This window comes from Anguilla anguilla, chromosome 4 (genome assembly GCF_013347855.1).
Source record: "Anguilla anguilla isolate fAngAng1 chromosome 4, fAngAng1.pri, whole genome shotgun sequence".
NCBI classification, from domain to species: Eukaryota; Metazoa; Chordata; class Actinopteri; order Anguilliformes; family Anguillidae; genus Anguilla; species Anguilla anguilla.
The window spans coordinates 20,390,854-20,417,025 of record NC_049204.1 but is presented as its reverse complement, the minus strand read 5'-3'; the positions used below and the strand labels follow the sequence as shown (position 1 = coordinate 20,417,025).

At 45.8% G+C, this 26,172-nt stretch overlaps 1 protein-coding gene across 2 annotated transcripts in view; it reads left to right on the top strand.

Moving 5' to 3' along the window:
- kcnh2b (potassium voltage-gated channel, subfamily H (eag-related), member 2b) overlaps positions 1 to 26,172 on the top strand; it is a 146,677-nt gene that overhangs the window by 52,932 nt on the left and 67,573 nt on the right. For both annotated transcript variants that reach the window (XM_035412184.1, XM_035412185.1), the window contains 3 exons: positions 21,360 to 21,518; positions 21,758 to 22,177; positions 22,444 to 22,655. In XM_035412184.1, coding sequence (XP_035268075.1) covers positions 21,360 to 21,518; positions 21,758 to 22,177; positions 22,444 to 22,655 — 791 coding nt within the window. The remainder of the gene's footprint in view (positions 1 to 21,359; positions 21,519 to 21,757; positions 22,178 to 22,443; positions 22,656 to 26,172) is intronic.

The following is a 26,172-nucleotide window of genomic DNA, read 5'->3' as shown; positions in this document are numbered from 1 at the left end:
GTGTTAGCTAGACCATTTGAATGGGTGAGTGCACCTATATTCTTGTTTAGTGAGGATTAGGTAAATTGTTAGTTCATTAGCTTACTAAGTAATGCACGCTAATCCATTCCCTCTGTTTCCCAGCTTATTGTATATTCAGAACACTGCAAATATGCACACGTTTTTTTAATTAGTACAGATGTCTCTCACTGAATGATAAACTGAATGTCAGGATCAGCACATCTCTTTTTTCAGTTCACAGCACACCTTTTTTCTGTGTTAAATTCTTCAGTGTGAAAAAGGCTGATTCATGCACTAATGCATCCTCAGAATGGGGACCAGGATATTTTGCATATATATTGTAATTCAAACAGAAAAAGATGAGAGAGGAAGTTCCCATTTGCGATGGAAGAGCTATCTAGCCTCACTTCATACTTCAGTATAGATTTTGCAGTTATCTAGTTAGTGATGATGGCCACTTCAGAATGTGGGTTACAAAGTGAAGACTGCTTGGTACAGTAACTTGACTGCAGACGTTCTGTGGCTTTTGGATCTAAAATAATGTTTGATGTAATTCTCTATGTCTTGTCAGCCAGCTCAAGACTCATCACAGCCCTTTTCAAACCTGGTTTGGCTTTAAAGTCATGTAAAACACATTTTTAATGTACTCTCTTCTCTCAGTATAGGTGAGCATATATACAGCATGAAACCATTGGCTTGTTGCTTCTTGGCATTGTGACAAATAGTGCAGGGTAATCTCACCTTTAAATTCAGTTTTTATTTCTTTGAGTAGTTAACAATAGAATATTGCTATGCTAGCTTACTCTGCACAGAAGTTTCTTTGGTAACAAAAAGGATTCCTAGCCATTTTGTTTTAAAAGTCTTTAAACACCCTTTTGATCAACTTTTAGACAGATTTTTATAGCTAATAGGCAACCTTCTTATGTTTTATGGAAATGCGTGTTACTTGCAAAACTTTTTCAGAATACGGGCCCTAACCACTAAGATCTATAAACCAGTTTCCATATGGCCACTTTAATGCACACTCCGTTTCATCATCGACATTTGTTGGAGGCCAAGAGCAGTTTGTACCCTCAAGGAATTAACTTCTTTTAATTACTCTTCATGTTTTTGTTTTTTTTTGATGTTGTGCACTTGGCAAAATGAAGCTCAAATCACACATTTGTTTAACACCACTGATGCAGATCCTTTCAGTATAAACATTGTACATCGCGTAGTTTATCTCTGTGCGGTGTCTCCATCTGACAGCACGTCTTGTTCGGGCGCCAGCTCTCTGTCATTCTCCGTTTTGGGAGGAACCCAGAACCGAAGCGGCGCTTAACCTCCGGACGGAAGCGAGGAGTCGGAGGAGCGCGGCGAATCAGAATGCGCATAAATCTCCTCAGTAAACGGGCAGGACGGACAGCCTGCTGATGGCTGCCAGAAGGGGCTCGGTTACCCGGGCCTTTGAGTCTCGGGTTGCCGGTGGAAGCGCGGTCGGCGGGGCGACCAAGGAAACGGAAAAAACAAAAGGGGCGACGTGTCGCTCACCCGCCAGCCGGCTGCCCCGACCGCCGCGCTCGCCCTCCTGGACGCGAAGGTGACCGCCCCGCGGTCTGCCCCCGGTGACGCGAGGACGCTACGTCGTGTCTGCCGCCCGGGTAACGGTTGCCGTGACGCTAGACTGCACATTGACAGGCAGGTGCTGGAGCTGGAGTCTGCCGGCCTTCTGCGGAGCGAGCGCTGCTCAGTTAAACACTGCCCTGCGATGAGGTGCTGTGGGCTGATGGCAGCCATTGTGGGAACTGCTGTGCGTTAAAAGGCGCCCAAGGCCCAAGGCCCACCGCCGATGAAGTCGTTAGCGCGGACCTGTAGCGGGGCTTCACTTCTTTTAAAAAGCGATCAGCATTTCCTCTTTGGAGGTCTTTACCATCCTTAAACGCAGGTAATCAAATACGGACTAAACGCTTAAGAGGATCGTGTTCACGAGGCCTCGCCGTGGTTCACAGGAACACAGACCATCTGGAAATGCAATTAGAATTCTCGCCAGGGTTATGGGAGCAGAAGCGGCAATGTGACTCTCCGGCGTTTGAGGGGATGCGTGCCAAAAGCCACTTATTTCATCAAGCGGCAGATCCACCAAACTCCGCGCCGCTGTTCAACAACGACGGGGTTGTGCGAGGGAGCGCGACGGCGCGGCCCCCTCCCGGATTAGCCGCCCTACCCCCCCCCCCAGATGTCACCGTATCGGCCGCCCCGTATCGCTTTCCCAGGGAGAGACGCGCCGCTGACAGAATGGGACCAGTCAGGAGCCCGGACGGGCGCGCGTCGGCTTTAGTCGAGTTTCGCCGTGACTCTCCGCCGGCTCAGCGCGGTGGGCCGAGCGAGGGGCCGCCGTAACGGAACACCGGCGTATCGCCTTAGCGCCAGGTCAACAACAAGACACCCCAATCAGGAAGAGGTCTTTGTAAGAGAGAGCGCCCCGTAGCCCCAAGCCCGGGGGCCCTGGGCAGCGAAACGGAAGAGGAGGGGGAGGGAATGGGAGGGACCGGCGTGGAGGCCCAAAGCTACAAATTGTGCCCGGAGTTAAAGCCTGTTAACGCCTGTCTTCCATGCGTTCTCAACCACAACAGCCTTGGTTATAGCATAGCCTATTATACCGTGCAGAACATCATTATCACCTCTCAGCGTACACGCAGAAATAAAAACCTCCACGGAAACGCCAAAAGTGTTATGCAAACGTTTCTTATTTCTGTGGACTGAAACTTCTGAAGGAATCTAAAGAGTAATGACCCACTGCACCAGACATATTACCCTGCCTTGATAGTACAAATTAGTTTTATTAATGTGTCTTTGATACCGGTTGGACACAGCCTCTTAACTGGCCCGTGGGGAATTGCATTAAATCGCTCTCATGCTTTTATTATGCGACTGCGGCCCCATCCCTTCCTCCTCCCAGTCCCTCCACTGAGGGCTTCTGTGCAGAAAACACTGGGAAGGTTTCAGATATGGGCACATTAGCTGGACTCGCACCCTTTCAGGAGGCCGACCGCAGCAGTGCCCCATCAGTCTCGCAGCGGGGCGCGGGATGTGCGGCGGGCGCAAACAGCCTTTTTTAATGGGGCCCGCGTCCAGGCGGCGCGACTGTACGCACATGAGTTACCTTTCGGGGCAAAAGGCCGGGCGCATCAGCCGAGCGGCGGGAAGGAGCCTCCGACGAGCCGATGCCGTTCATTAATTGCCCTTTCAGAGCAATAAGCCGCCATCGACCCCGCCGGACCGTAACGACGTCCTCAGCACTGACACGGCCATCGATTTTGTCATTACGCAAAGGAGGAAATCGGGTTGCAGATGCCAGCGGAGATGAAACGCCGCATTAGGCTCGCCATCGCACTCGCGGGAGGACCGACGTCAGCCAGCTTCCGTATGCGGCCCCTGCCGGACACGGCACCGGGGGCACGGGAGTGACAGCGAAGGGTTACCTCCTCAGTCCTCACACTCACTTCATTAACAGGGTTCCTAGGGGACGGAGACCTCAAACCGCAAAGTGGCGTGTGGAGGACTTTTAATACACAACTTTAAGAAAGCGTAGCTTTTTTTCCCTCCCATTGTCACACACAGCAAATCACAGCCTTGTCCGGGTAGCAAAATGAAGCCGGTCGCGTAATTGCCCTCGGCCCACATTTCAGCGGTGAGGTGGAATTCCTCCGCTCATTTCAACACCGCAATTAAAGTAAGTTTTGAATAGTTTTCCACGAGTTTCCCATAAGTTCAGGGTTGATTGCTCCAGCAGCGCAGCAGCATATAAATGGTGATGTTAGGAGAGGCCAAGTCGTCTTCAGAGCGCAGAGCGAGGCTCATTAGTGGAGCGGCTAACTCGCGGGCAGAGATAATTCCTCCTCCACGAGAGGACTGACTGGCACTTCTGCTTGGCCTGGGGGTCATTCCCATCGGCGCCCGAACGCGACGTGTTGTTGTTATAAATGGAGGTGGGGCTGCGTTGGAGTTCTCTGTTTAATTAGATAAATAGGCAACAACAAGAAACGAAAAATAGACCCAGCGATGCGCAACATGACTGCACTGACACCTACATATTCCGTGTAAGCACTGTGCTATATATATATATGTAGTCATTACTGTATGACAGATCCCCTTGTCTAGATCCTCCCTGTTTATGGTACTGTGCCTTCAGACTCTGAGGAGATCGCAGTGATCATTGCATTTCACCGAACAGGAACCTGATTTTGGCGACAGCACTGCTGTGGAGTTTCATTGCTTACTTTTGGCAGAATGCTTTTTCGTGTCTCGTGAAACAGGAAGACAGCATAGGGAAATCTCTGTTCGGAAAGAAAGGGAACTGCTATTGATTGTAGTGCTGGTGGGGAAATGTTATAACACCTTATGAATATAATATGAGCATGTGAAATGTGAGACAAACTTTATGATCCCTCCTGGGTTAGACATTAACAGCGTGTGTGTTTGTGTGTGTGTGTGGGTGTGTGTGTGTTTTTTCATATGTGTGTGCATGTTTGTGTGTATGCGTGTATTTGTGTGTGTGTTTTCCTATATGTGTGTGTTTGTGTGTGTTTTTATGTGTTTGTGTGTGTGTGTATTTGTGTGTGCGTGTTTTCATATGTATGTGTGTGTGTGTGTGTGTGTCTGTATTTCTGTGTGTTTTCCTATGTGTGTGCATGTTTGTGTGTATGTGTGTGTGTATGCATGCCTGTGAATACATACACTGCTGCTCCCAAACTCTGAAATGAACTTCATGATTTTATTTTGAGAGTAAGGCAGAAACGGCTTTTTCCCCTTTGGGTTCTGTGATGCTGCAGCTGGCGCACGGCACCTTGACTTCGTACATCAAAGCACACTTTTCTCTCGGACCATACATTCCACAAAGTATCTGGACGTCAGTGCAACTAATGATCCAATGCGATGACCTCTTGAGCACTGCAGAGTTTTTTAATGGTGTGTCTGGGTGGTCTGACATCTCAGAGCTGGACTCCAACAAGGACAGCATACTGTAAGCTATCTGCGAAACTGGGCCTGAAAACAGTTTTTTTAATCATGAAGCTAAGTTCCAGTACACCGTGACTCAATGTAGATTTCAAGTTGCGTGGAGCAATAGGACTGCCTTTTCTCGCAGATGTAAATTAAGTTCTATAAATTATGTATCGACTGAAAGAGATGACATTCCAGCTATCTCATTTAATTGCTCTATACCTAAACACCTACACCTATCTTCCTTAGCACTCCTGTTCTGGAAATCTCCTGAGTGGTGTGCATTCTAACACCCAAAAAAAGAAGAGATTTTTCTGACTCTTTTTCATGTCATGCTCATAATGTCATGCTGAATCCACTTTAGCAAAATGTCAGCGAGCTCATCCTGAAACGAATGTCTCAGGTTGGCTACTTCACAAAACCGCTGAGTCGAGAGATAAGTGCTCTCAGCACTGGGTAGTAATTTTCCAACAGTCAGCTACGCAGAGGAATTTCCACTGTTTGCTTGTCCGGCCTGAAACTTCACTGTGCCCACTGAAAGGTAAATTGCACATTGTTAAAGTTGGGTACATGTCACACAATCCAAGTCCTGTCTCCAGAATTTTACTTTCCCCTATTGTTCCACGAAGCCTCCAGTGTTCAGTTGCTCTATGATAGTCTGGATGTATTTTTGAGAGCATTTTTTCTTTTGGTATATGATATTCCAGACTGGAGCTCCAACAGAGTAAAATGGAAGTTTTCTTACAGCTAGTTACTATATACACATGATAATGCAGATGAATAGCCCAGCCACGTCAAGTTTATGTGTTGCTCTGTTTTTATGTTGCTTTTCTGTGAATTTGAAAATAATGACATTTGGTTGTAGTCATACTTTTGTTAGCAATGGATGCCTTGAATATTGTCGTGAGGAAAAGGGCAAATCAGCTTCCATGCATTTTTCCAGGTGATATATGGCTATTTTGCTGTCTGTTCAGGCCAAAGCAAAATGACCTCTGTGTGTTGGATGAATGTGCAAGGCTGCTGCAGCACAAAACAGACTCCTCCATTACCCCATGTCTCTCCTCTTGTTTGGCTACCAATTCAGCCTTTGTGATGTTACTTTTCCTCGGTTGTTGTTTTTGAACTTCACTTTTTTTGGATTTTGACATGAAGACCATCGATTTGCCCATTTGCTAAATGATGTTGAAATACGCCAGACACTGAGATATACAACCAGCGGCAATATTTTAAAATGCCATGTTCTTTTTGTTTGCTTTCAAAATCTGGTCTGGTATTGTGGGGCTTGTTAGAGATGCACTTATCAGGGTGGTCATTTCTCAGGAATCCCCATGGTGTGGTGTCACTGGAGCCATCTGTGGGCTCTTTCTCTGGTAGTCTCGCTTTTCCTGGGTCCATGTTTCCTGGTTCCTGGCTGTAATTGCTAATCACAAACAGAGAGGGGGCAATGTGTCTTTCATCACAGTGAGGAGCAGACGTTACTTGTGTTAGAGCCACACGGACACAGCTCTGTCACCTGGTCTCATCATGTACATGCATTCTGTAAGCGATGACATCACCAGGCCAGGTCAGGGATTCCTGTGTGCTTCACTTCATGACAGGTCTGCCCTGGAAGCCAACCTCAACTTGAGTCAACTGTTAGCAATGGGATTTTGTGAGAAATCACTCTTGTGATTTGCAACTAATGATTGTTTCCTGTATTTTGTAATGAAAATGTCTAAATGAGAGTTCTTAATTATTCATTTATACTATCTTGGGAAAGGAAAGCAGTACATTTAGAGACATTTTGAAAGTTTTGAAGATGGCTAGAAAAAGGATGACAGAGAAACACAGGAACTCTGTATATCTTTATAGAGAGGTTACATAACCCCACTTAAATACCAGTAAATACTCTGAGATAACCTCAGGGAGAAACAGTGATGATTCACATCTTCTCATATAGTCATAGATTTTTAAACTTAAAGTTAACAATACCTTTATTGTTAACTGTTAAAAACCAGTTCAAAAAGGTTTTTTTTAAATTTATTTTTGCAGTAGAAATGAAAAATATGTCAGTTGTTATAGAACTGCTCCTTTCATTTGATTAAAAACTAAGGATTTGACAAAAATATATACATAGCTAAGATTAACTAGGGCCGACTCCAATTAATTTGATGGTATGCGAGTTTTCAGACCACAGAAATGTTGTTATCTTAACTTCTAAGAAGGCTGCTATTGGATGAGACTGAGCTTATGAGGAATGGAATGACAGGCCAAAGTGAATTTACTCATCCTCAGCTGTCACAGGTGGCACATGTCTGTAGCACAACACCATTTCAAATGGGTCTATTGAAAGACCATTACACACCTGCAGGACACCTCTCTGTCCTTAAACACCTGCTATTCTGTGTTCTTACCCGACCTTGGCCGGGTTGCCTAATTCAGGCTCTATTCTGATCCTTGTGACACGGATTTTGGCTGGCAGAGCAGTTTTTCTGGCCGGGCGGCGCACGGTTCCCCTTTCCCCTAAAGGCCCTCTGGTTCCTCTAACTGTGTTCGGCAGTTCCTCATTTCAGGCGCGGCAGTGCCGCTCTAAAATGTCTGAAAGCGTGTCTCTCCCGACTGGCGGGTGCCTGTCACCTGACGCGCTAACGGGAGCCGAAGCAGAGCAGGAGCGATGGGTAGACGCTCTCGCTCTAATTGGAGCCGAGGGCCCCGAAGCTGCTGACGGAGCCATACATCAGCGCGAGCGTCGCCGCGCCGCGCACTACACCGCTTCGGTCACAACAGCGACTGACTGACTGACTGACTGACTGACTGACTGACTGACTGACCGACTGACTGACTGACTGACCGACTGACTGACTGACTGACTGACCGACTGACTGACTGATTGACTGCTCAGTCTGCTAGCCCCCTGACCGCTCCCACTTCTCCTCCCTCTCCCTCTCTCCCAGGCCCCTCGGCCCTCCCGCCGACCGCCCCGCCCAGCCAGATACATCATCCGCCGCGCGGCGGCCAGCGGGGGCCCACACTGGCCATTAGCCCTGATTACTGTCTCATAAATCTGCTCGTAGAGTGAGAGCAAGTGGGGGGGGGCCCATCAATTACCCCTGGAAAGTGAGCGGGCCGGACAGGCTGCCTGCAGGACGAAAGGAGGACGTTGGCTCAAGGAGGTGTTTCGCTCCTGCAGGGCCTGCACATCTGGGGCCGGGTCAGGTCGATGGGGGCGCAGAAAAGTCGATCAAATATGATTTCCTGGTTTTTAAGCCCCCTGTGGTTCGAGACAATGGCCCCAGACTGTAACGGCTGGGACTAATCAGCAACTGTTCCTGCTGCTAATTTGCCTGTCTAGTGGTATATCATGATCCAAATCACACAGGACAGGCTGATTCCATGCAGGGAGAGCAAAATGACTCATTTTCACAGTCCAGGGTAAACAGAAAAGTCTATGACTTACTGTATTAATAATATCTACTTTTGTTTCTGTTTGACAGTTTATGCTGTAAATATTTGGATTGATGTATTTTTACTGTGGAAGAGTTCCTGTGGATGTTCATTTGGTCTTCATAATCAACAGTATTGCTGGTTTCAGTCTGTTCTTCCACAGTGTTTGCTTCTGGTTAGGTCAGTGATTAAAGGGTTTTGACCAAACATCTTGCCAGAATTCTCCATGTAGAATCAGGGGAAATGGCTGCACACTATGTTCATCTACGTTTCAGTTTCAGAAGTGACCGATTCTTTACCTGCACTGACAGATGGATGCATGTGACCGAAGAACCTGTTTACCAAGCAGATGTAATAATATGCATAGCTTTTTCTAAAACTTGAATAAGTAAGTTTAATGACCACAGCTTCTTTGAAAAAACAGTTATTTGGAAGCAAGCTTCTGAGAAGATTGTCTGAGCAAAAACTGCTGTGAAACAGCAAAAAGGCAACTTTCAAGCCAAACTTTTTTTCCCGGAAGTTGCTGTCCTGGCCCTTCTTTCTTCATGGTAAAATGTGCCGTAAAGTTTGAATTTTATAATTTGGTTCGGCTTATTGTGTTACGAATTTCTGCACATTGCAGGGATGATTTGAAGAACCGAGTCTGAAAAACTAATATATCCGCAATCGCTGCTGCCTAAGCTCGTTCGTAAATCAGTTTCGAAGTGTCACCCGCCATTTCCTGCCCATTTCCTGCCCTGTTAACCGGGAGCTGATGGGGCAGGTTTGCAGAAAGCACCCAAAGTGCATTTCTGCGTCTCTGTTACGGCTGAGCCACTGTAGCATCTGGACTGAAAACTGCCCACAGCACAACGCACCCTCACAGTGATATTTCTGCGCCTCAGTGTCGACAGGTTAAATAGTGTGCTGATTAGGCCCCTGGTGTTTAACCTGTCCGTGTGGACAGGGCTTGCCTTTGCCTGTTCGATGCTTCCGTCTTGGTCTGGGGCAGGAAAGGTTTCTCTCTTTTAATATTGCCAGTTTTAAAGGTATGTGCATTAATTCCTTCACCTTTTGGTGTGTATGGCCTACAAATGAGCCCAGCAGACATCAGCTCTGTATTGACAGGAGTAGGAAGCAGTTCTAAAACAGGTCTGGCTCTCCCCAGGCTGTTCCTGCCCATTTTATTTCCTCAAATGTCAGAACGCGGATTGTTATTTAATTTGCATCCGTTTGTTGCCCCATTGATCGGCCTCATTCAGGAGTCTGGGAAGCGGCCCCTGTTCTGCACCGGCCCCAAACTCTCTGCACACCTGCACTTGGACCCCCATTGCCCCCCCCCCCCCCCCCCCCCCCCCCCGAGCCCCCTACCCTCTCCTCCCCTCCTACCCTCCCTCACGGCACGGTCTCACCCAAAGTCTGTTCAGTGCCGTTTCAGCAAGTACAATCTCACAACTTAGCCTGCGCATTGAGCCCCATTACTGCTAATGAGCGCTGGATAGGCAAGCCAGCAGAGACAAGCTGCAGGGAGAGGATCTTCATATTACAGATTACTGTGTGTGTGTGCAGTCATGTATCTGTGTATGTCTGGTGTACATGCTTTTGTGTGTATGTGTGTGTGTGTGTGTTTCTGTGTGTGTGTGTGTGTGTGTGTCTGTGTGTGTTTGTTGTTGTATATGGAACTTATAAATGCTCTACTCACCTGGGCAAGTGCTGGACAGACTATTGGATGATACTGCCAAAAGCCAGACTGCAAGTGGGCCCTTTAATGGACCAAAGAATAAAAGCTAGGCTTTTGTCAGAAACGTACTGAAGTGCGGGTACATAGGGGAGTGCGCATTCCCACCCTTTTGTATGGGTGTGAAAGGTGGCCCATCTGTAGCTGGCACATAAGGGCTGTGGAGCCCTTTCCCATCCAGTGCCTTCAGAAGAGTCTTTCCATCACTCTGCGAGACTGAGCTCTTCATGCAGGAATATCTCCAGCCTGCCAACACCAGCAGCAACAAATCCACCCTGCACCAGCACCAAGTCAGACAGCTCAGATGTGCGTGTGTGTGTGTGTGTGTGAGTGCATGCATGTGCGTGTGTGTGTGTGTGTGTGTGTGTGTGTGTGTGAGAGAGAGAGTGTTTGAGTGCATGTGTGCGTTCCTGCCCATGTTATTTCCTCAAATGTCAGAACGCAGATCGTTATTTCATTTGCATCCGTTTGTTGCTCCATTGATCGGCCTCATTCAGGAGTCTGGGAAGTGGCCCCTGTTCTGCACCTGCCCCAAACTCCCTTTTAGTGTAACCCAGCTGGGGCACGTGGACCCTACGGGGCTGATCCCTAATGCAGAGCCCCCCCCCCAGCCCCCTACCCTCTCCTCCCCTCCCCTCACGGCACGGTCTCACCCAAAGTCTGTTCAGTGCCGTTTCAGCAAGTACACTCTCACAACTTAGCCTGCGCATTGAGCCCCATTACTGCTAATGAGCACTGGATAGGCAAGCCAGCGGAGACAAGCTGCAGGGAGAGGATCTTCATATTACAGATTACTGTGTGTGTGTGCATTCATGCACCTGTGTATGTCTGGTGTACATGCTTTTGTGTGTGTGTGTGCGTGTGTGTGTGTATGTGTGTACGTGTGTACGTGTGTGTATATGTGTGTATGTGTGCACGTGTGTGTGTGTCTGTGTCTGTACGCGTGTGTGTGTATAGTTACAAGGGTATGTTTACTCCTTCCCCTCTGTTTTACGCTGAGCCCATATTGTTCTCCTGGGACTAATAACGAAGCAGCAGACCAGAGCACAGTGCAATGAGATGGAAGAGATGAAGGGCCTATCACATAATGAGGATCAATGTGGTCACAGAGCTTCTTCTTTCAGCTCCAGTGGAGGAGCGTACCTCTGGAGCTTGGCTCTTTTGGTAGCGGGGCGAGACTCCGAGCTGTCTAATCACTAGATAATTGGATGATTCTAGACACAGGACAGCATGCAGAGCGTAAAAGACAAATTTTAAAAAAACACCTCAAAACCATTTTGGTTGACTGGAGGACTGCTCATTTACTTTACATGTTGAACCTCCTCACTGACTCCCATTAAAAATAGCACTTAACTCAAGAACCGAAGTGCCTTGTCTTCCCTCCGGTTAAATAATGGAAAAGCTCCTTGAGGATAACTCACCACCTAAGAAACACTCATTCCTCATTCTTTTGGACAGACTCCTCATTTGCACCTAAAAAGGGTGTCCGTTCCTTATGCATTCCGCAGTCTGTAAACAGTGCTGCAGTGGAATGCTGGAAAGACGTGAAGAGCTTTTAAACAGGGAAAGGATGGAGCGGAGAACAGCCCTTAATCACAGGCGATATCCTTAGGAAATCCCTCTCCCACCTGCTCCAATAGCCATATTTCTGTCAAGCTGAGAACCTTGAGTGTGTCCATCCACTTCCAGCGAAGTAAAACCATTGGCTCTATTTCGCCAAGTTACTGGGATAATTGGCCTACTGTTCACAGTCAGTTAAGTGAGTAGTCAGAACAACTGAATGGTGGTTTGAGTAGCTGTTACAGAGCTGAAAACCTTGAAAAAGTTTGTTGGGTATGAAAGAGGTTTCTGTTTCGGGCCTGTGAGGTGACATGCTGATTTATTGGTGTTGCAGAATAAGACATTGCTATCAATGTCAACCATTTTGTGTAGTAAATTAGCACACTGTTGTGTTCCAGCTAGGGTCATAATGCCAGGTGACAGGTTAATCAATGGTGTCCGTAACAGGGCTGGACATGTGAAACTGACCTGTATCCTATTACTACATTAGCGTTTGACAGGTTATACAATGTCAGATCATTTGCTGTAAACCTGGGGTCATTTCAGAATTGATTGATGCCGTGCCTGTTTTGTTAATAAGGCTGTCAGTTGTGAGTGTGTGTGTGTGTGTGTGTGTGTGTGTCTCTGCGTGTGAGTGAGAGAGAGAGAAAAAGACAGAGAAAGACAGATGGCGTGTGTGTGCACGCATACCCTTTTTTTCCACTGGAGGAATTAAAGATTGGGGTTGACCTGAGCCCACACAGAGCTGCAAACGGTATTGATCAGAACACGAGACACTCGCTGCCTTCCCACCCGCGCATAATTGGGCGAGCGCGTCCCCCTGAGGAGGACCTGAGCCGCGAGCCGGGCGCCGGGCTTAATGGAGGCAGAAGAGATACCCTTGATTGAAAGGCACACCTTGCACTGACTCCCTCTTTATCCTTGAGGGCGCGCCGTGGCAGAGCGAGCCGGGGGTTCCAGGTGAGGAGGGGGCGATGGCAGCCGTCGGCCCGTCTCTGCCCGCCCGCTCTCCACATGGGCCACCTAGTGCCTGAGCGGGCGGAGCTCTCTGCCAATTGGTTCATTTCACAAACTGACGGCTGGCCCCACCAATCAACCTGAACACGACAATGCAAAAAGTTTTTTATAATGTCACAGCAAGGCAAGTGAGCAGTGAAGCAGTATATGGGAGATTGTGAAAGGTCTGCAGGATGCTGATCTGGCATGAGGTAGCTGAGAGAACGCGAGCCGTCATAGCTAAGGCGGCTACTTTACCCTGCTCTCTCCTGTCAGTCTGCCACGTATAATTGGCAACCAGTATGGGCAAATGAATGCTTTATGCAGCTTTATCAGGGGCCTTCTGGAAGGTATCTGTGTTGTGTTCAGCTTGTTCTATCAGGCACCTTGATTCTCATCAGCTTTGGAACGGCTGCCTCTGTTTTTTCTGGGTCTAATTGCCTATCCCTGCTTCACCAATGGCTCAATTAACCAACGTCTCTCAACGAGTCTCACTATCTCTCATATGGAGTAAAAGGTGGCCTCCTGCATCGAGAACCTGGTTGTCTCTTGTTTCTATAGAGACTAATGTCCTCTCCCTTACGGAGAGGCTGGAACTTTCTCCAGTATAGAGAGACTGGTAGCCTATTTATTGTGTTCATATTGCATGAATATACTTACATTGCAAAGCATATGGTAGTGTATCATGCAGGAAAAAGTAATTACAATAATGAACTCTAAAGAAATGACATTCTACACATGAAGGCCATACTTGGAATTAGCCAATGGACCATAAATGGTATTTATTTTGTTGCTGTGTTTCTCCCTGTTCCTCAGTACATACTGTGCTGTCAGAGGTGCGCAGTCCTTCCTCTCCCCCGAAAGGAATAGCAGCCTTTCTACCTCTGAGGAAATTCTGAGCAGATTTATTTCATATTAGTGAAGCACACTGTTCTTGGCTCTCTGTATTTATCGCATTTCGCCAAGAAGTGCAGGTCTTTTTTTCCACCCCTTGACATAATGCACACAACCTCCTGTCAGGACAGCGGTTCTGTTGGTTTCTCCCTGTTTCAGTGAGCTCACCGAGTCTATATTTTTTGAAATATAAATCTAAAACTTTTTTTTTTGTTTGTTTTTTTGCTTATTTTTTACTCTCTCCCTAATTGTGTGACTGGTACTCTTTCACTTCAAGAAAGCCTAATAATGTCCTATATGCTGACAAGCATTATTTCCCTAATTACTGTTATATAGAGAATAACAGAAAATGATATTTTCCTTGTGGATAGACTGGTATTGTAATACAGAAGCCAGCATTCTAACCTATATAGACAGACTGGTTCTGCCTTATATGGACGGGCTCTTACTTTCTGCGGTCTTTTCTATGGAAGGAGTGTTTCTGTCCCTTAAAGAGAGCTCTGTCCAAGAAGGCTGGTACTCTCTCCCACTGTTTGGTGCGTTCTCAGGTTTACTGCTTTCCCCTGCTGTATTAGACAACTCCTGCACTCGTGATATACCGTGATTAAATGGCAGTTCCATCATGACGTGGTCACCTGTCAGTTATGTGTTTACTCAGACTAGGCCTGCGTGGAGCCGTGGGACCTTGCCTAATGAAGCACCTGTCGACGCTCCGTCTCGAATCAGTCATCCTCCGTCAGCGCAGAGCCTTTTCCCCATAAACACTGGCTTTCAGGTCCTCCCAAGGGCCAACAGGGGGAGCCATGTGATCCATTACAGCTCCAGCCAATGGCAATTTGGCAATCAGAAGTTCCTCAGCCCCACAGCTCCTTTTTATCGGTATTAGAAGACAAAGTGTTGATGAATGAGGAACAAACACTAAGATGAACTTTTGAAGGCAGTGTCAGCATGGACAAAGTCCAAAAGAACTGCCTGAGACAAATGAGTGAGTCCCTCATTCGTCCTGTGTGTGTGTGTGTGTGTGTGTGTGTGTGTGTGTGCATGAGAGTCTGTGAGTGTGTGACTGTGTGTGCGTGTGAGTGTGTGTGTATGTGTGTGTGTGTGTGAGAGAGAGAGTGTGTGTGTGTGTGTGTGTTTTTGTGTGTGTGTGTGTGTGTGTGTGTGCATGAGAGTCTGTGAGTGTGTGACTGTGTGTGCGTGTGTGTGTGTGTGTGTGTGTGTGTGAGTGGTTGTGTGTGTGCCGTGGTGGTGTGTATTTATTCATGTAAGACAGTGTGTATGCATATGTGTGTGCCTGTGTCTTTATGAGTTAGTGTGTCTGGGTGTGTATCCATGGTTAGCGTGCGCGTGCACGTGAGCGCTAATGTGCGTGTGCGCTAACGTGAACGCTGTCCCAGCCTCTCTCCATGCACGGGAGGGGTGGTGGGGGGGGGGGGATTAACTGTGAGGAATGACTGGCATCCCGCCACACGCCTGGCCTGTGAGGACAGCTGGTGCCCACATCCTGAGAGAGGGCCACAGAGAGCTCCTGCTGGGCCTCGCCCCTCTCCCCAAATCAGCTCTGCAATCTGCACCTCCTTCACACTGCGGAAAGGACACCTGTTCTCCATTTGAATGGGCTACTGTTACGAGTCAGTAGGCATCCCAGTTTGGGCTCATTGTCTGTTTGCTGGAAGAAAATGGATATTCAGACTTACAGCCTAATTCAACCGCGCTGTTTCATTGAGTGTCGATTATTTTCGGTGAAAAGCAATTTATATTTCGGAAGACACTCTAAACCGGAGCGACTTAGATAGGCTGAAATTTCTTTCACAAAAAATCTGTTTATATGGCTGGATATTTACTGTAGCAATTCAAGTTAAATTTCCTACTCAAGGCTACAACAGCAGTGCCCCCTAGTTCCCTAACCATTTACACCACACTACTGCCCAATTGTACATACAATACCAGTGTATGTTTTTCCTGATTTCCAAGATCCTATGAGCTGTCCTGTATTAGGAGATGATTCCTTCACCATTTTGGAAGGCGGTGACCATTATCCTCATGTGCATATATTGCCGAAGCCTGCCCTCTAGTGGATGAAGCATTAACCTTGCTGACATTTGTGTGATTAAATGAGCTGTATGCTTTACTTCACATATGGTCCTTGCCAATACCTCTTCCACCTGTATTCAACAAGGATCATTAAATCATTGAGAGAGAGTTTAGCTGGGGTTTCTTTGTGTATGGTTGTGTCTTTTTTACAGATAAATGCCATGGGGATGGTAGAAGATTGACAAGTAATTTGTAAACCGAAGGGTTTTTTTTATTTTTTTGAGTGAAATAATTGTTAAGTGAATCATTAAAAGCCGGTTTATGTATTTATTTATTTTTTATTTATACAATAATTTCATTTATAATGGCCATTTATAGAGGTATTATATATATTTATTTATAGAGGTAAAACCAATAAGCTGTTTCAATGGTTGCAGGCCTGGTATGTGTGCCCATGTTACTGTATATAGAGTTTTTCAGGACATGCAGGAGGCACTCAAGGTGGATACACAGTTATTTTTAAATTATGGTTATTTCTGACAACTGAAACGTGCTGATGACGTAGTTACAGTTGCTTCAGTCTGTCCCTAATTAACTGCTTCTGTAAATATGTTAGGTTCACTGGATATCACTGTTTTGTCTTACTCATGTTTTTCACATTCTGGCATGTTCTTCACATTTTCCCCTGCCAATAACTGTGTGAATGCACTGTAAAATGAGTCCACAGTCATTTTTAGGGCGGTAGCACAGTTAAACCACTAGGGGGAGATGCTAACATCAGAAATATGGACATTTAGAAAACAATCAGCGTACTTACAATTCACTTGTGGTGCATTTCACATTCCTTGCAAGTACATGCTGTGCTTGAACATCATGCATTGTACAATATAAAGTTTTTCTTGCAAATCCATCAGCATTGCTATCAGTAATTACAGTGCTGTGTGATTTCTGTCTGTACTTTTCCACTGAATTTTTGTTGTGCTGTACAGTATGTGCTGTATTACCTAACAAACTGGCCATACTATGTGTATGATGTAATACCTGAAGATTGTCTTAGAGACTTTGGTGCATATTGGAAGAGAGAGTTTAGACCATGAAGATGTAAATATTGTATGCATATTGTATTGTATGAGGTGAATGTGGCTACAGAATAACATTTGGAAGATGTTCGGATAGTTTAAAAGTATTTCAAAAACCATTCAGCCACTACTTTTTCTTGAAGCCATCCTTTCTTTTTTGGATTTCATTGTTATGGCTTTTGTTATTACATCGACTCATTAGTCAATTCCCATTTCGAGAATCTCAGCATTTCCTCTGGCTAATTTAGCCTAGGGAATTATGGGGTAGTAAATTACCGTGAAACACAACAGCCGAAAGCGGGCAGGATGAGCAATCAACCAACTGACAATTTTCAGATTTTAGTTTTCCTATATTGTCTTTTCTTTGCACGTGCCCAAACAGATGAACAGGGTCTCCAATGGAGTTGTGTTTGACTCCCTTGCAGTAAAAATGCAGAGGTTACTGAATAGTGAAAATGGAAAGAGTACAGGGCAATGGAGAATGAAGATGTGGAGGGAGTTTAAACTCAGGTATTGAATTAATCAGGAATGAGGCATAAGTCAATGAGAATGAGTTCCGGGAAATTAAGTCCATGGTGAGAAATTGCATTGCAGTTGGAAGGTAATTTTTAACTCCAGCTTCCAGGAGCACCTTTGTGAAGCACTGTCTAATGATGTAGCCGGTCAGATCAAACTGATGTGTCTTTCTTAGTGCAAACCCGTCCGCAGTTTTTACTGAAGTGGCAATTCTGGACTAGAGGGGCATAGAGAGGGAAAATTATATCTTTTATGATTTTCTCAATCCTTTTATTCTCTCTTCATGTACGCTCTCCCGATGATGTGCCTTCTCTAAGTTTCGTCAGGCAGAAGTGAGATGGAGATTTCTTTTTGTTTTTTTGTTTTTTTTTCCGGGTGGCAAGGGGGGGGGGGGGGGGGGGGCGGTAGGCACCTGTGGTTGCCTGATCTATGTTCAGGGATTTAGAATCTTCTTTTATCCTCTCTGATCTTCAGTAAGCCGTTCCTAGCATAATCTCTCATCCTCAACCTCAGAATCTCAATTTTCTATTGAAATATCTGCCTCTTGGGAGATGCCCCTCCTTCAGATTAAACACAAAGATCCAGCTGTCACTCTGTGACCCATAAATGCAGCCTGGCTACAGAGCTAATGTCTGCATGCCTGCTTTCCCACAAATCAAAGAGGGAGGAGCCTTCAGGAACGGCTTGACCAATGAAGTCATTCAGATTGAAGAAGCACTACTAGATGCATGCGGCAGGTTCTCTGTGGAACCTGTATATCTATGGTTATACTACCTGTATACTATGTTGATGTGTTCGTCATAGGGTGTGTTATGAGTCATTTGGCATAATTACAGAAAACTAAGTGCGTGTGTGTGTGTGTGTGTGTGTTTGTGTAAAAACACTGAATCAATGACATTTAAAAAAAATCTGAATGTACTTTCCATATATTAAAGTTATATTACTGCCATGACATTCAAATAAGAAAACATTAAAACACAAATTACTTTCGGAATGTAATATGCTGAAGTGCTCAAAAAGACACATTTCTTTCTTATGATTTGCAACCATTTATTCTGTGGTGATGCTGCTAACCCTCACTTTAGATACAGTATCTTGCACATGTAGTTAGAATGTACAGTATCCACACTGTCATAGCTATAGAAACTCTGTATTAGACATTTTAAGCTATTCATGAAGCTCTCTGAAGAAGTCAGTGTCCAGTGTTATGTTATGATTTGGTTTGGCAGTTGGATTTGCGTAGTTTTAAAAAGGACCATTATGTCCTGAACCATTTTCAGGAATTTTTAGCTCTGGCCATTTACTGTAGGTTATGCCGTCTTTAAATATGAACTGGTTTTAGCTGCAGTTAATGGCCTCTGCGTAACGTGCCCAAATCATCCCAGCTTACCCCCATTACTTGGGAGAACATGTGCATAACATAACATGACATGTGCATTTACTAATGTTCAGAATACATTCAATTTTCCGTTGAGTTGTACCAGGAGGGGGGGTTGGACAATGCCTGCTGCATCTTAGAGTGGATTAGTCTTTTTAAGTGGAATGAAAAAAGAGAAAACGTAATGAATTGAAGTGAAATCCCCTTCCTGTTGACTTATAATCTGCTGCGTTGCGTGTTTAGCACTCGCAAAACGACTAGGGTCGAGGCAGTGGAGGGACAGGTCAAGAGAGCGACATACCTCCATCACAGGGATTATCGTCTTGGTCAGGTCATGCTCTCTGTCAACAGCACACTGTGTCCCGCTCAGAAAGGGTGAACCAGCGCCCCTAGATCTCACAGGAAGGCACATCATCTTGATTCAGAGATGCACCGCGCTGCATGTATCTTTTCAAAAGTGGCGCACTGATGACTACAGTTGACACATTGACTGGATTATTAAAGTTTTTTTTATTCCAACCCCTGTTGTGCCACCACAAAATCCTGTTAGCGTTAATTTACAGTAAACTATGCTGTAAGTTAATTGACAAAGCCTGGGACACTACCCACTAAACATCAGTGGTTACAGGGAAGTGTTATGATTCATTCAGAAATGACTTCCTGTGTGAGTACAGTGATTTATATTTGTATATGTACTGTATTTGCATGGACAGATGGATAGACAGTCACATAGATGCATATATACATACAGACACAAAATACATTAAAATGACATGTACTGAAAGAGACAGATGGTGTGAAAAGACCTGTAATCCCTGTGCAGTTCTCCTGTTTTCCACGTTGAGATTACCCGCTGGACCAATCTCTGCTAAAGCCCCTCTCCTTTGATGGGAGTGACTGGCAGTGTGGCAGCAGTGTGAGCAGGAGTGTGTGCAGGAGTGAGAGCAGGAGTGTGAGCAGGAGTGTGAGCAGCAGTGTGAGCAGCAGTGTGAGCAGGAGTGTGTGCAGGAGTGAGAGCAGCAGTGTGAGCAGGAGTGTGTGCAGGAGTGTGAGCAGCAGTGTGAGCAGGAGTGTGAGCAGCAGTGTGAGCAGGAGTGTGTGCAGGAGTGTGAGCAGCAGTGTGAGCAGGAGTGTGAGCAGCAGTGTGAGCAGCATTGTGAGCAGGAGTGTGAGCAGGTGTGTGTGTGTGAGCCGCTGCGTCGCTGTATCACTCACCTGGTACTTCAGACGCTTGCGTTCCCCCGCGCGGGTCTTTGCTCGCCCCGCGTCCACTAAGGTAAGAGAGGCAGGGTTTCATGGGAAAAGGGCCAAGTAGATTTCAGTGTGAGCGTAACTGTAAAAGGCTCATTTCAATCCGCGGAATGGCTTCATTTTGAACTGTGACAGAATGTGAGGGAAATGGTGGCTCTTAGTCACGCATTCTGGCGCATCGTTTCATCTCGCCCTTCACGTCAGTCAGATGTCAGGCGAACAGTCGGCAGGCATGCCGTGGCAGCGTCTTTCTTAGTGTCGTACGACTCACAGTAATGAACATGCTTGTATACGGGGAAATTAGTTCAGTGACCCCCGCAATGGAGGCTAATTGTATCTGTATGAATTAAAGGAATTTTTTGGCTGCATTCTGAAAATTTATACACATTCAAACGAATTGATTTTTTAAATTGAGGTTCACAATAGAAGATTCGCGTCAAATAGGATTGCCTTTACGCAGTGCAAATAGTGGTGTTTTTGTTTTATGGTTCGGCTGTCTCAATTGTCCTTTTGACATAGTTTTAAATGGTATTCAACATTATTTTTTTGTTTGGTTGTAGCGGTGTACGTTTGCATTGTTTGAGCACAGTTTTCACATCTGGTGTGCTGAACTAATTTTTTAATTGCAGAAACTGCTCAAAAATATGAAGCAAATTTTTATTTATTTATTTTTTTGCCTTTAATCTACTTCTAACTGAAATGTGTATACAATTGTGTAAACCATGCATTAACAAGAACTGAATATAAACTTTTTATTTTTTTCTTGCTGTAATTCTAATTATAATTCATTAGTTGTGACCACTGGGTTTATGTTTCTTAGTCTGCAAAATCTTATATAATCCTGAATATTTTCCATATGGATTGGAGCAGTCAGTACAGTAAAATGGCACAGTCACTATGTGATGAAGTACCCTTTAAATACAATAGTCAAGTGTAACAGCTAGGAGCTATGCAATTGCCAGGCATGTAATTAGCAGTATAGGATATATAAGATTAGAAATATTAACACTAGAGTCAATTATGTAAACACAATTGCATTCTAGCTTCTATTATAAGTAGACTATGTATATCATTTTTAATAACATGCAAGTATGTACTTATACATAATTATTTTGTACAGTTGGTGTGCCTAACTTAATTGAAATTCAGTGCATGTAGCTACTCACTGTTACATCCTGCAATAAATTTGGACCAGTAAAATTTTTTAAAAATAAGTCATTGTAATTGTAATAATTGTAATATCTCCTTGCTTTTTTATTTGTTCTCTTAATTCTTTTGTTTGCTTTTATTTATTTAATCTTTTACTTTTTATAAGACTGTGAAGCACTTTACGGTACATTTTGTGTTCAAAACATGCTACACAAATAGTTATTAAGCTGTTAATAGTTATAATAGTTCAAACACATTAAGTAGGTATAGTTAATAACTGAGAAATTATTAAATCTTGTTGTTAATATAAATAATGACACAATGTGAAATAATATTTTGAAAAAGCTCATTCTCTCTTACTCTCCCTTTCTCCTGGTACCAGGCGTATGCTTTCTGTGTCTGGTGGATGTGGTGCCGGTGAAAAACGAAGATGGCGTGGTGATAATGTTCATCCTCAACTTTGAGGTCATGAATGACGACAGAGTGCGAGACCCCAACCGAAACCTCAACCACAAGCTGCCCCTCCCCTGGCTTACCTCAGGTACACCTCACAGCACTGCACACCCTCCGAACCAGACGTGTATTATAGCATGTAAAAAAGTGTTTTATATTAAAAATAAACTGAACAAGGATCTGTCTTTACTCTCCCAAATAGGTTTTTCTGTCAAAAGTATGCCATCAGCATGTAGCCTAATTCAGTTCACCTACAGCTCTCTCTCTCTCTCTCTCTCTTTCTCTCTCTCTCTCTCTCTCTCTCTCTCTCTCTCTCTCTCTCTGCAGGTCGGCCTCGGGGATTTAAGCTGCGCCTGCCTCTCCTGCGGTCTCTCAGCAACAGCAAGCAGTCCCTGCAGGAGGACCCCGAGGTGGGGCGCGTCCGGGAGCCCTCCCACCCCAGCCACGAGTCCCTGGCCCTGGACGAGCTCCTGTCGCTGCCGGAGCCGGCCCGGCCGGCGGCCCAGTGGCCCGAGGACCAGCGCACCCTGCTCCCGGACAGCGAGCCGCGCCTGGCCCTGCCGCTCACGCAGTCCTCGCCCCGCCCGCACCGGCTCAACCCCGAGGCCTCGGTGTCCAACTGCAGCCTGACGCACAGCCGCTCGCGCGAGAGCTTCCACAGCATGCGCCGCGCCTCCTCCGTCGACGACATCGAGGCCATGCGGCCCGATTGGGACAGGAAGTTCCGCACGCGGCCCGCCAGCACAGGTAGGGGCGCGGAGGAGGCGCCGCCCCCTCAGTTCGGGAGCTCATGTGACAGTCGCAGTCAGTAAGCTCTGACTCGCTGAGCTGTCTAGAGCAAAATTAAACGCCAAATAAAGTGCTAGTATTCATTTTTATCTATCATGAACTACTTCGTGTTCCTTTACACGATGAGCGATACTCTGAAGTACGTTAGTGTGCTGTATGCTGTGTAGTGACATGGCGTATGTGACCTATCATGACCCCTTTTGACCGACGCAATGTTCACGCAGGCGCTGTGAATCACAAGTCCAACATTCTCAACTCTACCTCCGACTCGGACCTCATGCGCTACCGCACCATTAGCAAGATCCCCCAGATCACCCTCAACTTCGTGGACTTCAAGCCGGACCCCCTCATCGCCCTCCCCGCCGGGGAGATGGACATCATCGCTCCCTGCAAGCTGATCGACCGCACGCACAACGTCACCGAGAAAGTCACACAGGTAGCAACCGCTTGTGTGTTTCACGGTGTGTGTGTGTGTGTGTGTGTGTGTGTCTGAGGGTCTGCATTTTTGGTTTCTGTTTACATCGTGCAGCCCAGGTGCACTCTCATAATTGATCTGCATATGCGTCAGGCCCTGCTACCGAGAGAAATCCAGAACTGCTCCCTGCTCCATTTCTCTCGAGTGTGCTTAACTGGGTTAGCCTAATCCACTTACCAAATCCTTCCATGTTCAGCGTGCTCTAGATCACTGAGCTGATTGAATGAAGTGCTGATTGATAACCAGGCATTAAGTGGCATCAGATGATTTTGTTGCTGCGTTTCTGCGATGCCCTAATTTGCAGTGTAATTGAATCAGGGGGATACAAATTGGCACGCAATGTGTAAGTTTTTGAGAGCAGCACTGAATTTTCCTTCAGGCTGCGCACAGCTCTTTGACGCAGTATCGCAATAGCGATAATAGCCGGCTGAGGTGGTTTTTTTCACAGAGAGTGCACATGAAAAGTGCCCACGGCGCTCCAGAGCAAATGAAACATGGTGCAGTTACCTGTTAGAATGAGGTGAGCGGGAGTGCGTTTGGCAGCTGCGGCCATCGCACGCCTATCCATCCTGTGATAAGTGCTCGGCGGAGCCGCCGTCTCCCCGGCGATGATGACGCCCGGTAACGATCTCGGCAGAGCCGCGCGCCCGCCCGGCCGTGACCGCCATCGCCATTATCCCCGCCGCTCTTTCCCCGCCCGCGAAAACGGGCGCGTCTCCCCCGGAGCGACGCCGTCGCCGCGACCGCCCTCGCCTCCTGCTCTCTGAGCAGGTGAGTCTCTGTCGGGCTGGCGGGAGGTTGTCACGGAGACGTCTCGGATATTAAAAACGCTGAAGGATTAACGCGTGCGGGACGGTCGCGCTCAGAGAGCAGAGGTTCGCCGTGTACCCCTGTCACTGAGGGGAGTCAGTTTCCATTTTTGGGATTGTATGGCAAGTGAGTTACTGTTCTCCTATGGAGCTAGGGCTTGTACAAATGTCTTGTTGACTTGTGTCCACTATATTGGGTCACATCAGAGAACACGCCATTATGAACTCAAAAAAAAATGTCAGTTTTTGTCCGTAACGACCCTCGCTCGTGTGACTAGTGGCATGTCGTTAGTGCAGGTGTTGGAGGCGAAAATACACAAAGGTGCGTTTCAGTCCTAAAACGGAGCAGTCCCCGCTCACGGTGGTCCGGTTCAAGGCGATCTGCTGAAAGCGGCAGTGATGGAAGCGCATCCAGTTGTGGAACACGGCGGAGTCAGAGGTCACAGGCATGCGGCAGACGTGCAGATTCGGCTCCAGGTGGAGGAGCCGCGCCGAGCTGCCAGCTGCGTCCCTAATTCATTAGACGGTATATTTAGTGCCCCAGCGGAAGCTCCGCACCGGTATGGACACGGCTTAATCCGTGATGGGATTGTCAGCGCTAAACCATAATATCTGACTCCCCCGACCCGTCCATTTTTCATTTCTGTCTTTTCAGTGAGCGTGGGTCACGTGCAGTTGCTGTGCAGCAAGTGTCTCAGTTCAAAACGAAACCTCATTTAATAACCAGCCGTTTTGATCGTACTTCAGTCGATGGCCTGCAGGTGGCGGCACCAACCAACGTAGTTATGTTTCAGCATCGTCTCTTGGAGGACGTAGGGCAGGGGTGTAAGACCCCAGTCCTGGAGGGCCAAAGTGCCTGCAGCCAGGTATTTGTGGTTTCTTGTCAACCAGCGGCCAATTAAAGCCTTGAGAAGAAGGTGTGTGGAGTCTTTAGCCAATCAACCGCTCCAGATGGTACTTCAGCATGAGTAAATTAATCGCTCGTGTCTGAAATCCCAGCAGACATTGCAGCTCTCCAGGACTGAAGTTTGACCCCCCTGATGCAGGGGAACCAGCGAAACTCTCTTTTGAGCAGCGAGACAGATTTAATCATCACACATAACACGCATAACATTCATTAATTTCTGAGAGTTATGGTCTCCATGTTCCTGCTGCCCAATAACCAGCTTGCATGCATGCTGAAGTCTGACTTTAGGAAGTTATCATGGAAAACAGAGGAATTTGCTTTGGGTCTGGAATTCAGTTTAACGTACAATAGACCCATTTATAGAACGTATTGACAGTCGTCTAACATGAGTGTCTTGCAGGTGAACTGCGGGTGTTGCAGAAAGAAAAAGTGAATGTAAAAACAAGGCTAGACTGTAATCCTTTCTTTCTGAGGGCATATAAACCAGGCCTTGTTAACTCCACATTATTCGACTGCATTTATAGAGCATTTTTTAATCAAAGTTATTAATCAAAGGCTCAGTCTTCGTTTAAAAAACAGATATGAAAAAGTAAATAAAAAGAAATAATTAATGAAACACAGCATAAATTGTTGTAGCAGCAGCATAAAAACCAATAAAATTGTCTCGCCTGAGATTCCCAGATATGTATAGTTTATAAGCAAATTATGAGGGAGCTATGAGAACAAATGCATTTATGAATATTTTTATGGTAATTGCATAAAATACATCTGAGTGAATATTGCAAATAACTACACAGTAATTATAGAAGTTATCTAAATAGTTATTTAAACAATGTATACATTTTAAAGTTTTTCTAGTTTTATTACAGTTAGGATTATTTTGCAGAAGGTCTTTCTGAAACATAAAACAGAAATGTAATTTTATCAAATTTCACCCATAATAAGTGCAAATGCACTATATGCTCTTGGCTTTATTTCACTGAAACTCCACTTAAGCTTCTGTTTGCACCACGCTTGTACAACAGTCCTGTTTCAGACCATCGTTAGTAAGTGGCCGAGGACTGTTCCCTCCCAGTTATGAGGATTATTGTTCTGCGGAGGTCCAAGGTTGCTGGGGTTAATGGAAGCGTGTCTCAGTCGGTCTGAGCCAGATGCCACGCTGGGGATTGGCAGTTGTGGCGGGCATTGTTCTGGGCAGCTTGTATTATTGCCCGGAAAACAAAGCCAGGGTGGATATGACATCATACCTTCTGCCGACCTACCCGTTCTATCCTCTTTGCTCCCGTTGCATTGTGATGCCATGACCAACACCTGCACTCTGAAGCAAATTATGAATACTTATTCTGGGGCCAATATCAACTCGTATTTGGCTGGTAATATTTGCCTATGCTGTTGGCGATATCTACCCATTTTACATTATAGCAAAAATTCTAACTTTAACCAAGTTTCCACATCCATGGAAAAGTAGATGAGAAATTTGTTTGAAAATATTGACATTTTCTTACTTTATTATTGAGCAGAACATGAGTCTAGATTGTTACTTTGTCCCTGTAAAGCCTTGTTTGTGAGCTTGGCTGGTAAAAATGGAATATAATTAATAAAATAAGTTTAGATTACTATTGTTTGGCTACCTTACAAGTTTGATATTTCATTTAAATTTCGGTAGCAGTGGTGAATGAAATTATCTGCTGCTCTTGCACATGTATGTTGCATCATAATATTGGCTTTTCAAATTGACCATAATCCTATAGGCCGATACAGT